Genomic DNA, 13,158 nt, shown 5'->3' with positions numbered 1-13,158 from the left:
CATGAAGTCTAGAGGGAGGTGGTGATGATGTTGGTTTAGTTGTCCAATGAAGGGTCATCAGGGTCCTAGGCCCCCTCCTTCCTGACCTTTTTAACAGCATGTGGGTGTTCATAGATTTCATGGTGGGACTAGTCACTTCTTCCTATGAATGGTTTGTAACGACTGCATTAAAACAAGTTGTTTTGGTGCCTAATCCCACAGGCTAATTTGTGAGCTCCTTGAGGGCATAGACAATGTCTTATGCTTTTCTGTACCCCAAGTCCCATGCCCAGTGCCTGGTACATACAAGGTGCTCATTCATTCATTCAAGAGTTATTCCTAAGTGTTGTGATGGAGGGGAACACAGGGATCTATGGCATTTATCTCAGCGTGTGGTGTGGAAGTAGCACCAGTAAACACTTTTTTGGGGAGTATTACACCTGACCTGAGTCCCTGAATCACAGAGGCCTCAGCTCAGCAAAATATTGAAGGCTTTAATTCTGTTAGCATCTGGGGTCTGAAGATATTCCTATACCAAAGCTCATGGGGGTTCACAGTTCAATTACTTCTTGTTGAACACCTATGATGTACCAGGTTTTGGAGTGACAGAAATTAATCATGATTCTTGCCTTCAAGGAGTCTAAGACTGGTCAGGGAGACAGACAAACCACTTCAGTACTACGTGATGAGTAAGCATGCGGGGCCAAAGAGGAGGGGCACCTACCTAAGCCTGGCAGGTTGGGTTAGAGGAGAGGCAGTGTGCACAGGCTGCCAGGAATAAGTGGCATTGAAGGGTGAGAAGGAGTCAGCTGGCCCAGAGGCCAGAAGGGGGGCAGATTGTAAAATGCCTTAGTGAGGGTGCTAAATGTCATGAAGATGGGGCACATTACAGGCCTCTGGTGGTGCTGCTGATCCAGGTGATCTCCAGGTTATTTTCTGATGTGGGATTCAACTTCAGGGTTGGCTCTGCCTTTCTACTGTTTTACTTTACGTAGTTTGGAGTTGGGAGCTCCTTGTGTTTTTGTTACTGCTAGCTCTTTGGCCAGAGAAGTGGTTGCCTTAATGTTTTGTTTGGGTCAGGTCATGACCTTCTTTCCATCAGTGTCTTTGTCTCTTACAGTGCTCCAGATGATAGATGCAATTGTCCATGAAGGAAGAGTGAAACATCCACAAATACCCCAGAACTTCCACATTTTGGAAAGCCTTAGGATTCATTCTATCTCTCTGAACACAAGAAAGGGGGCAGTAAAGTCCAGGTGCACAGAACCATGAAGCAGCCCTCAGAGAGAGGAGTGGAGCCACAAGGTGTGCTGTGGGATGACCATCTGGATTCTTGAAAGGGGTCCAAGTTAGTTCTGGCAGACCCCATCTTTCCCTTCACCTTGCATTGGGTTGGTGCTTCATCTGGTTATAGCTCTTCAGAAGTCTCCTGAGGGCACCCTTAACTTCCTTGTTCCTCAGGCTATAGATCATAGGGTAGAGCATCGGAGTTACATTGGTGTAGATTAAGGACACAACTTTGTCCTGTTCTGGGGTGTAGCATGACTTGGGGCGAATGTAGATGAATATTGCACAGCCATAGTGCAGAACAGAGACCAGCAGGTGCCCAGCACAGGTGGAGAAGGCTTTGCTCCTTCCCTCAGCTGAGTGGATTCCGAGGATGGCAGCAATAATGAATGCATAGGAGAGCAGAATCAGCAAGAAGGGAATCAACAGGATGAGCATGCAGACGAAGAAGACTGCAACCTCATTGGCTCTTGTGTCTGAGCAGGCCAGAAATAGCACAGCAGGGATGTCACAGAAAAAATGATTGATCTCATGGGACTGACAAAAGGGCAGTAGGAATATCAGTGTAGTAAGGGCGAGTGAGAGTGCAAAGCCGCTGATGCATGCCAGAGTCAGCATCTGCAGACAGACGGCCCGGGTGATGATGATTGTGTAGCGCAGGGGGTTGCAGATGGCCACAAAACGATCATAGGCCATCATGGCCAGGAGGAAACACTCTGCGCCACCGAGGGCGATGAAGAGGTGCATTTGCAAGGCACAGCCCAGGAAGGACATCCGCTGGCTCCTGGACAGGAAATTGGCCAGCATGTTAGGGACAATCACCAATATATAGCAAATTTCAATGGTGGACAGATTGCGAAGGAAGAAATACATGGGGGTCTGGAGGCAGGAGTCAACGAGGGTGATGAGCACAATAGTTGTGTGCCCTGCTAGAGTGACAAGATGCATGATTAGAAAGAGTCCAAAAAAGAAGATTTGCAGTTCACCCAGGTCCCCAAAACCCAAGATAATAAACTCAGAGCTTAAGGTGTGGTTTTTCTGAAACTGGGCCATGTTACATTCTCCTTTGTAGAATTCCTGGCTTGAAAAAGGCAGTTTTCTAGCAATTCTCCAAGTTGTGGGAGACTCTAGGGCTCTTTCTAGAGATGGGAGTGTAGCTGGCTCTGCAGGACCTCCATCTCCCTTTGCTGGGCTTGGCCCTTGTCTTCATTCTGTTACCTTTTTTTGAATTCTGCCCTCTGCTCACTGAGAATGAACTGTTCACTGTGAGGTCACTTTAGTTCACCTGTTGAGTTATAAAAAATGAACTGGAATGAGTAAAGTCTATATATGGACTTGTTTTTCATAGACCTTAAAGATAGTCTTTCTTTTACATTTTGAACAGTTGTCTTTGAGTGGGGATGAAGGGGCTGAGCTTGATGTTATTAAATAGGTTTAAACAGAGGCGGGCCCTGCAGGGTCATTGATTGTGTAGGGAATTCTTGTAGGATGTAAGGTCCGGAGAGTTGATTTTAAAGACGGTTTTGGGGGTGCATGGGTGTCTCAGTTGGTTAGGCATCCGACTTCGGCTCAGGTAGTGATCTCACGGTGTGTGGGTTCAAGCCCTGTGTCAGACTCTGTGCTGACAGCTCAGAGCCTGGGGCCTGCTTTGGATTTTGTGTCTCACTCTCTCTCTGCCCGTCCCCCACTTGGGCTCTGTCTCTGTCTCTCAAAAATAAATAAATGTTAAAAAAAACATTTTTTTTTTAAATTTTTTTTTTCAACGTTTATTTATTTTTGGGACAGAGAGAGACAGAGCATGAACGGGGGAGGGGCAGAGAGAGAGGGAGACACAGAATCAGAAACAGGCTCCAGGCTCCGAGCCATCAGCCCAGAGCCCGACGCGGGGCTCGAACTCACGGACCGCGAGATCGTGACCTGGCCGAAGTCGGACGCTTAACCGACTGCGCCACCCAGGCGCCCCAAAAAAAACATTTTAATTAAAAAAAATAAAGACACTTTTGACTGTGTGCATAGGCTGTATTGCCCCTCCTTTACTACCTCCCCCAAAGTCACAGGATTCCTGGGAATACCAGGAGAGGAAGGAGTGGAACCAGCAGTAGTTGTTGCCTCTTCTCTTTCAGTGGTCCTCGGTCCCAGGGAGGCCCTGGCTTATGTGTCACCTCCTTCCACATACCTCCCTTGACCCTTGGACTAAGTTAGTACTTCACTTAGGTTCCCACTCTGGGCTTCCACAACTATGTTATTTATCACTGACTTCTGTGATTTTTTTTATGATCTCTCTGTCTAACCCAGCAACCTATGAGCTCCATGGTAGTAAGCTCCATGGTGTCTTATTCAGCCTCTAAAACAGTTGGTCACACATATTGGGAGTATCAATACATATTTCTTGAATAAATGCTTCTTGGTCATTTCTGCATTCTTCACAGTTAATACAGGGTTAGGCACTGAGTAGGTGATTAACATAGGCTTGAAGGAAGGGTTCAGTGAAGTATTGGGGATGGCTGAGGCTATGATCACCCAGGGAGGGTGTAGAGTGAGAGGAACAGAGGGCAAAGTGTGGGTCCTGTACAGGGTGGCAGTGAAACAGAAAGAGCTAGGAGAGAGTTGTGGTGAGAATGACAACTCTCAGGACAATGGGAGTTTGAGTGCCTGGCGGGGGTGGGGGGAAGACAATAGCTTTGGCTGGTCTGCGTCCAGAGTGCAGGAGAGAGGGGATAAGACCCAGCAGCCTCCTGAACTTTGGGGAACATGTTTGCTTCTTTCTTCACTTGGCAGGAGCCAAATACAAGTAAGAAACCTTGTGTTTAGCCTTAGATTTCTTCCTGTGCCTCCTTCCATCACAGCAGAAGACAGAACAAGATTTCTAAAGATTCTAGAGATATAACAAATCTAGAATCAGTGGGAGTTAGGGGTCCCCGGGGAGTGGAGTTGTCACCTAAAGGACAGATGGTCACTTAGGTATGTACCATGTCTACTGGGGCCACTGAGATTCAAAGTGGGTTCAGTGAAACCCGAAAAACCATTCCGATGATAGCTTTGCTTGGCTTAGACAATGGTTGATTCCAGTATGGCAGCCACTTGCATGTTACACTATTATTTTGGTTTTTATTGACCTAAATGGCATGTGGAGTCTTAGAGTTGGATGGGTCCCTAAAGGGCAACTTGACCACTCTGCACTTCAGAGTACATGGTCATGAAGTCTTTTTCCCTGGATGACCCATGCCCCGCTCCTACCCCCACCATCAACCCTGACTAGAAATGACAGTAAGTTCCCACCCTCAGTTCCCTGCCCTGGCCAAAGCACACAGTCCAGCCTGGCTTCCTTGCTCTGCTGCCTCCCTGCTCTCAGCCTCCCTGGAGCCCATCTGTCCCTTGATAACTGTGGGTGAGAGTGCATTTCCTGGTTCATGTTAATCTTCCTTGGGCTAGGACCCTTGGCTTTAGCTTTGTCACACCAAATCATTTCCACTCTTTTCCCCCAAGGCAGTGCTGCAGAAATATTGGGTTGCTTTATTTGGGCCTTAAACCTTGAAAATACTGAAAAACACACAAATGAAAGTAAAAGTCATACATAATCCTAACATTTAAAAAGTGAGAAGTGGAAGTCAGTGTAAAAATTTCTGTTCCTTCAGTCCTACTCCCACTTTCCCAGAGAGAGCCACTCTTAGCAGTGAGGCTCATTTCCTTTCCTGCTTCGTCCTATGTGTATAAACAGACACTTCACACACATGTGCACTCATACACATGTACACACACATACACCAAACAAACATAGACACACATGTACACACATACACACTCACCTACACACTCACACATAAACACAAACACATACATGCAGGCACACACATACAGACACACAATGCACATACATATGTGCATGCATACATTAACACACACATGCACACACATATATACACATATTCACACATTCACACACATATATACACATATTCACACATTCACACACATATATACATAAACATTCACCACACTCACACATTAAAAAGCTTAAATGGGGGAGCACCTGGGTGGCTCAGTGACTTGGGTGTTGGACTCTTGATTTCAGTTCAGGTCATGATCTCATGGTTCATGGGTTCCAGCCCCATGTTGGGCTCTGCACTGACAGCTTGGAGCCTGCTTGCAATTCTCTCTCTCTCTCTCTCTGTCTCTCTCTCTGTCTCTCTCTCTGTCTCTCTTTCCCTCTCCTTCTCTCTCTGCCTCTCCTTCACTCACACGCATGTGCATGCACTTGCTCTCTCAAAATAAATAAATAAACATTAAAAAAAGCTTAAATGGGGGACACTTGGGTGGCTCAGTCAGTTGAGCATCTGACTCTTGATTTGGGCTCAGATAGTGGGATCATGGGATCAAGCCCCACATGGGGCTCTGTGCTGAGTTAAGATTCTCTCTCTCCCTCTGCCCCTATTCCCTGCTTTCTCTCTCTCTTCTCTCAAAAAAAAAAATTCTAAGTGGGATAATAGTATATAAACCTACTGCCCTTAATGTTTTCACCTAATAATATGTCTGGGACAAGTTTTCAGTGAATGCACATTGCTTTACTTCATTCTTTTTAACTGCTGCCTTTTATAGTATGGATGCACTATAATGTAATTAATTGTAATTAAATAATAATAACACATGATAACAAATATAATCTGTAAACAAAACTAAATAATCTGTAAACAAAACTAAATAAAACATAAAATAAATGATAAATTAATTAGTGTTTTATTACTTCTGCATCAAAGTGGTCTCTACCTGTTTCTTATCACACTTCATGGTACAAAGCACATCCGCACATGGAGTGGGAAGCAGCTGCTGTGCTCTACAGCTAGTGTGTCCTTCCTGCCGCTCTCCCATGCCCTGTGAACAGCCCTGGTGTTACCTGGGAAGGGCAGGTCAGTGCATGGAGCGGAAATCCTGGAGAAGCCCTATCAGACATTCTTCGGCTATCGCTTGCTGTTGGTGAGGAGGCTTGAGAAGGAGGAACAGAGCTTCTTCAGGGGAGAAATGGCAGGGACAAGTGGCCTGGACCTGGCAGCACAGCTTCCTAGAGCCCAGAAGGTGGCTTTCTTGTGTGTCTGGACCACAGGGAGCAAGCCCTCAGAAGTATTGCCTGATGGCTGTTAAGAAGGGAGTGTCTTTAGAGGAGTTGCCACATTCTGTCACCTGAGTTAAATAGTCATTAAGGCAGGACTCTGCAAGTCCTAGAGGAGAGGTCAGGAAGGAGGCTGTCCCCGTGATTCCCCACCAAGGGGACTGCCTTCTCCAGGTCATAGAGCTGAACCTACACCCAAACCCAAACCCAGTGACCTATGTTTTCTTTGCAAAAAAAGTACCGTGTAGGTCTTGATGAGGTTAACTCAGATCTGCTGAAAGTGCAGCCCTCAATGTGCGATCAACAGTATGTGAATGGGCCTTGGGCTGATTTTAGAGGCAGAAAGTGTACATGCTTGGCTGGATTTGAATCAAGCGAACAAGCCTTGCTATGAAGGAACATAAATTGGGCAATGAAACCCGAGATTGGTGGCTTTTTAAGTCCCCCAATCCACAATGCTGAGAATCCATGAGTCTTTGTAATGACTACAAAGGGGCACAATCTGGGTTATCAGGCCCTCTATTTTTAATGTGAAAACCCTGAGTGTTCAGAGTAGCTTACCTGAATCAGGTAGGGAATAAAAGTGGTGAGCTCTTGAGAACACTACTACTCAGCTGACTTGACCTTCTGTCTAATACCTTCATCTCCCCAGTCCCAGGCTACATATAGCCCAATGTCCGACCTGTTCCATGGTTTGCATCTTGGCAAAGCAGGGCCCAGCCTACTTCTGGGGTCCCCCGAATGCTTCACCTGCATTCATTAAGCACTCTACATGCTGCAGCTGCTCTGGGCTGCTGACCACAGCTCTTCCTTTTGTTCACTTCCATTGCCTACTGACTTGCTCAGAAAAAGTCTCCTTACCATCACTGCCCTTTTAGGAATACCAGGGCCCAGGCCAAAGCCATTGCCATGTCTCAGAATCTTCCATTCCTTGGAGGGAGCACAGGGCTGGGTTCTGGGCAGCAGTAAGGAGAAGCATTTTGCCACAGCATGAAACAGGAAACAGGACCCCCATAAAGCCTTATTTGTGCTTAGAATCAACCTCCCTCCATCATCCCAATGGTTTCTGCCTGTGATCCTCCTCTCAGAGGGGCTCCCAACACTCCAAGATGGATGTGTGATACTTTTCCAGCCCCTCTACCTTCCTCTTCCTCCTCTCTGGCTCGTCTCTCTTCTTGGCCACAGTTCCTTTTTTTTTTTTTTTATTTGAGAGAGAGAGAGAGCGAGCGAGCGAGAATGTGTTGGGGAGAGGGGCAGAGGGGCAGAGGGAGAGACAGAGAATCTCAAGCAGGCTCCATGCCCAGTGTGCAGCCTGATGTGGGGCTCAATCTCACGACCCCAGGATCATGACCTGAACTAAAATCAAGAGTCAGACACTCAACCGACTGAGCCACCCAGGCACCCCTATGGCCACAGTTTCTAATACAAAAGCTCTTCTTCTTTCTAATGGAGATAAAAGCCATGTATCAGGCTTTGGGAACACCTCCTTGACATGATCTTGCCCTGCATGTGTTGTAAAGGGCAAGAGAGGGACCTGGTAAGCAAAATCACTGAGCCTTTCTGAGCTAAGCTGGCTCAGTGGAAACCAACGGAAGCCCGAGAGAGCAACTTGGCCTGGAGACAGAGGTCAAGGCCACAACAAATCTTTGGCAGGGTCAGCAGACACAGCACTTCGGCTCAGGGCTGACAGTACCTGCTCTTTCACCAGGTAGTGTGCATGCTTGCTTTAGTAACATGATTGCCCAGGGAGGAATGGAAAGTAAGTTTAAACCTGAATTGAACACTTTGAAGGAAAGGCACTTCAAATGACACGTAAGTACTGGAGTTGCTACCTCTGCAGATTCCTAGATGTTCTAAAACAGTGATAGCTCAGCTACCCCACCACTCAAAATTACCCACAATTCCTGCATTTCCCTCCAGTTAGACACAGAATCTGATAGGATTTGGGGCAACACAGCACTGAATTCTGACAGCATCATTCTGCTGGACCTGGACATTGGCTTGACTTCCAAATTTGGTAGGTACAGGGCCAAGAGTGGATATTTGTGTGATCCTATTAACTGTTTAGACTGTGTAATAGGAACATCCTGGGTGAGTTAGCACTGAAATAATCTAATTTCTGACACCCTGAATGAACAGAACCCATTCCTGTGAATGGTGGCCCAGACTGCAGAACTCCCCATTAATCATCCAGAACCTCAGAGTGTGAGCAGAAGGGAGGTTGGAGAGCATGGTTTGGGACTTCAGTTGTTTCAACTTTAGCTCATAAATTTGAAATACTTTTATTTTGGGCTTTTCTCTAATGTCTTTAAATTTAAACTTGCAAGGACAATTTTGAATTGTCTTGTCTTCCCAGAAAATTCATTATGGGTTTATGTCTGGGATATCTTGTATGTTGGGCTTTTATTATTAGAGTATCTTATGGTTGCCATTTGATCTTGTAAAACCTCTGATATTACAAGATATTACACAATGGTGACTAGAAATAATTTGAATGAGAAAATAAAGTAAGGAGTAAACTTTTGGCTGTGGGTACACCATAGACTTCATTAATAGTTAAGCCCAATGGGTAAAGAGATTTAAAAAAATCTGTGAAATGTCATGTGTGTGTGAGTTGCGGAGGATAACTCTTTTCTCCTGTGGTTTCCTCAAGGAAGGAGATGCCACATGCAGATGCAGTGAAATATGCTGTTGGTGGGCATCCATAGGTCTACACTTCTTCCTTGAGTGGTTAATTTGACAAAGGTTCTGAGTGTGGGAAATTTGGTCTTTTTCTCCCCTCTTTCCACCCAGCTGAGTGGGAGGCAGTGATACTGGAAATGCGAATCTGCTCTTCAGACCCCAAACCTTCCCCCAGTGCATTGTTTCAAGTCTAGACTGGGAGGGAAGTATAGGGAATTAGCAAGCCCAGTCAGTCCCTATAGACAGGCTGTACCCACCAGCCAGCTTTTACCAGTATAAAGATTGTGTTTTGCTTCCCCACCTGATGGAACTTTTGTAGTATCTCTCAGCTGATTCAGAACTCTGGCCTTTCTTTACTTCTCCAAATTCTCAACTTAAGTGCTAATATTTGTGTTTAATTTTCTTAGAAATTGTGGTACCAAGTGGGCAGGAATGCAGTCCTCACGGGGTGCCTGAGAATTCTTTTGGTTTCTTAGCTTCTGGTCCCCAGAGTGAACTCCAGTCCCCTTCTTCACTATACTGTCCGTGGGTCCCATGCCTGCCTGCAGATCATGAGGAAGCCACACCCTGTGCCCTCACACCTGGGGCACTAGAGCTCTTCTCCATGGAACTGATGCATGTATTCCGTTAGAATGTGACAAAACATGGGAATGCAAACTGGTGCAGCCACTCTGGAAAACAGTATGGAGGTGCCTCAAAAAATTAAAAATAGAACTACCCTATGACCCAACAATCGCACTACTAGGTATTTATCCAAGGGATACAGGTGTGCTGTTTCGAAGGGACACATGCACCCCAATGTTTATAGCAGCACTATCAACAATAGCCAAAGTATGGAAAGAGCCTAAATGTCCATCGATGGATGAATGGATAAAGAAGATGTGGTATATATATATATATATATACACAATGGAGTATTACTCGGCAATCAAAAAGAATGAAATCTTGCCATTTGCAACTACGTGGATGGAACTGGAGGGTATTATGCTAAGCGAAACTAGTCAGTCAGAGAAAGACAAATATCATATGACTTCACTCATATGGGGACTTTAAGATACAAAACAGATGAACATAAGGGAAGAGAAGCAAAAATAATATAAAAAAACAGGGAGGGGGAAAAACATAAGAGACTCATAAATATGGAGAACAAACAGAGGGTTACTGGAGGGGTTGTGGGAGGGGGGGTGGGCTAAATGGGTAAGGAGCATTAAGGAATCTACTCCTGAAATCATTGTTGTACTATATGCTAACTAATTTGGATGTAAATTTTAAAAAATAAAATTAAAAAAAAGAAATTTTTGTCCACCAAAAGAACTTGATGATATTCCCCTAAGTTTTTATCTTAAGAAGATTCTTCTTTTGCTTTTAATATGTGTATCTAAAGTCTATCTGGGTTCACTTTTGGTGTATTTTTTTTAGGAATTTTTAATTTATTTTTTATATAATTTATTGTCAAATTGGCCAACATACAGTGTATAAAATGTGCTCTTGGGTTTTGGGGCAGATTCCGGTGGTTCAAGGTACAGACACTAATTTTATTCTGTATGAATATCCAATAGATATATATTACAATTTATTAAAAATGTCATCTTTCCCTCGTCGACCAAGTTTGCAACATAACAAACTTCTCTGTAGTCTAAGTAAATAAAATTTTAATTTTTTGTCCTAGAGCTCACTTATCACAGCCCAGATAATCAAGACTTATTGTACAGCAGTTATAGTTACAGTTAGACACAAAAAGGAGGAAAAAGTTAAGGTCAGGATAAATGGTTTACACAAACGTTGCATCTCAAAGGTAGAAGGGGTGATTCCTATGTATAAAATTCATAAAATATTTTTAGGATATTTAAATAAAAGATACTATTATAGGGGCGCCTGGGTGGCGCAGTCGGTTAAGCGTCCGACTTCAGCCAGGTCACGATCTCACGATCCGTGAGTTCGAGCCCCGCGTCAGGCTCTGGGCTGATGGCTCAGAGCCTGGAGCCTGTTTCCGATTCTGTGTCTCCCTCTCTCTCCGCCCCTCCCCCGTTCATGCTCTGTCTCTCTCTGTCCCAAAAATAAATAAACGTTGGAAAAAAAAAAAGATACTATTATAAAATAAAAAAAAGAGTGTGACAAAACGATGTGGCTGATTATTTTCTCCTAAACAGTCTCTTCTTGTTTTGCAAAGGTTAGCCACAGATTGATAGGTTCTCTTTATTTTCTCACCTTGTATTTAGGCGACCACAAAGAATTCCATAGTTGGAATTATCTGAGAGTAGGTACATTTGAAACAGTACATTTGAAACAGTAGGTTTCAGCTAGTACACATTTTAGAATTCATGGGGGTCCTTTGTCATCTAGTTTTGTTGTAGACTTGTCTCGGACTTTAGACTTTGCTATCTTATTCTCTCTCTTTGTCTCATTTTTTTGGGGGTAGAAGAGGGATGTGAAATTTAAAAAATGATGTTATTGCCACTGCTGCCACCTTCCCAGAATCTAGAAATTGTATTACTTCTGTATCAGAATAGTTAATAAAGATGTTTTAGCTTTGACACAACAAAATACAAAAACAATGATAAGTTTTGAGTAAAATAGTACCTTGAGGGCATGGAATCCTCATTCCAGATATCTCCTGAAATGACAAATGAAATACACATCATAAGGGGGAGAGGGTTCAGCAGCAAATAGCAGCAGCCTTTTATTAGCTGTTGTTTAGAGTAGTGCTTATTTTATTTTATTTTATTTTGAGAGACACACACACACACACACAGAGACAGAGAGAGCAAGTGGGGAAGGGGCACAGAGAGAGACAGACACACATATATACACACACACACAGAGAAAGAGAGAGAGAGAGAGAGAGAGAGAGAGAGAGAGAATCCCAAGCAGGCTCTGCACCACCACCGCAGAGCTGGATGTGGGGCTCGAACTCACAAACTGCAAGATCACGACCTGAGCTGAAGTCGGACGCTTAACCAACTGAGCCACCCAGGTACCCCTAAAGTAGTGTTTTTCTTTCTTTCTTTCTTTCTTTCTTTCTTTCTTTCTTTCTTTCTTTTGTGAAGGACCTTTCTTTTTCTTTCTTTTAAAATACTATTTCCAATCCAAAATGGATTGATACTTTTGTAAAATATAGTAGAATTTGTTAGTGAAATTAACCAAAAAAGACATATGAAATACAAGCCCATATTTTTTATTATTATATTCAACACACATAAACTCACCTTGTTTGCATATATACTTGCTCTCTGTCCTTTTCACAGGCCAGGAACAGTTTGCAGACCATCATCAACTTGCAGACTATGTTTCTTAGGCCATAGATTCTAAGTGGACATGAATTTTGGAGGGACATTATTGAACTTACTGCATGGACCATCACTGTTTTGTGAATCTCACTTTCAGTAGTTCTTGTATAGAGTGCACAAGAGCATTTTAAAGGCAGAGTCAGCACAGCACCTTGGGGGATCACATCCACTAACTGAGAAGGGCCAGGCCTGGAGGTAAGGTTGGGATATGTGGCAGCTGGAGGAAGGAGACAAATCTGGCCCCAACAGAACTTCTGTAAGCCCAACTTTCTGAGAAGAAGCTTATGGGAATCTTTATTCCAACCTAATACTAATAGTGATTGCATTTGGCAATGTCAGGGAAAGAGCTGGGCACCACCATGGAGTGGCTTTCTGAGGGGACATGTGCCCAATCTGCCTTCTGGTCGCCACATCAACGTCATAAAGGAAACTGTGCTGCCATTGTCTTGGCCTCCAGCCTCACCTCCCTCACTACTCTTCACATTCAACCAGATCTCTTAGCTGGCAAAATAGAACCACACAGAGTCTAAACTTCTGCCATCTTTCTTCACCCTGCCTGAACAATTGGAACATAGTGTCTGATGGAGCCCCCTTAATTCCCAATTCCGGTAGACGTGGATCTCCTTCTGAAAGATGAACAAACTGATGCACCAGTTAGGATTTCACTTGTCAAAGCTAGCAGAAACCAACTACAACTATCCCAGGAAGCCGTGGGAATTTATTATAAGAATATCAAGTTAGGGGGTGGGCAGTTGTCTCCCAGAAATCCAGGACAGGACTGTGGCTGGGCCTCAGGAGCAAACTGGAACCAGAGGCTCG

The 13,158-nt window shown here is 44.3% G+C and overlaps 1 protein-coding gene across 1 annotated transcript; it reads right to left on the bottom strand.

Annotated features, from left to right (window-relative positions):
* Window positions 1-1,356: 1,356 nt before the first annotated feature.
* Window positions 1,357-2,319, bottom strand: LOC124525828 (olfactory receptor 10V1-like). Its single transcript, XM_047098416.1, has one exon. It carries the CDS (start codon window positions 2,317-2,319, stop codon window positions 1,357-1,359), a length of 963 nt encoding a protein of 320 aa, XP_046954372.1.
* Between the last annotated feature and the right edge of the window lie 10,839 nt (window positions 2,320-13,158).

Source organism: Lynx rufus, unplaced genomic scaffold (genome assembly GCF_022079265.1).
Source record: "Lynx rufus isolate CCGP_SWC_20201006 ecotype Redwood Valley unplaced genomic scaffold, mLynRuf1.p SCAF_49, whole genome shotgun sequence".
Taxonomy (NCBI): domain Eukaryota; kingdom Metazoa; phylum Chordata; class Mammalia; order Carnivora; family Felidae; genus Lynx; species Lynx rufus.
The sequence above is the reverse complement of the archived record's forward strand: the minus strand, read 5'-3'. Positions and strand labels throughout refer to the sequence as shown.

Coding starts and splice junctions, on each gene's coding strand:
- LOC124525828 (XM_047098416.1), bottom strand. CDS start 2,319: ATGGCCCAGTTTCAGAAAAACCACACCTTAAGCTCTGAGTTTATTATC.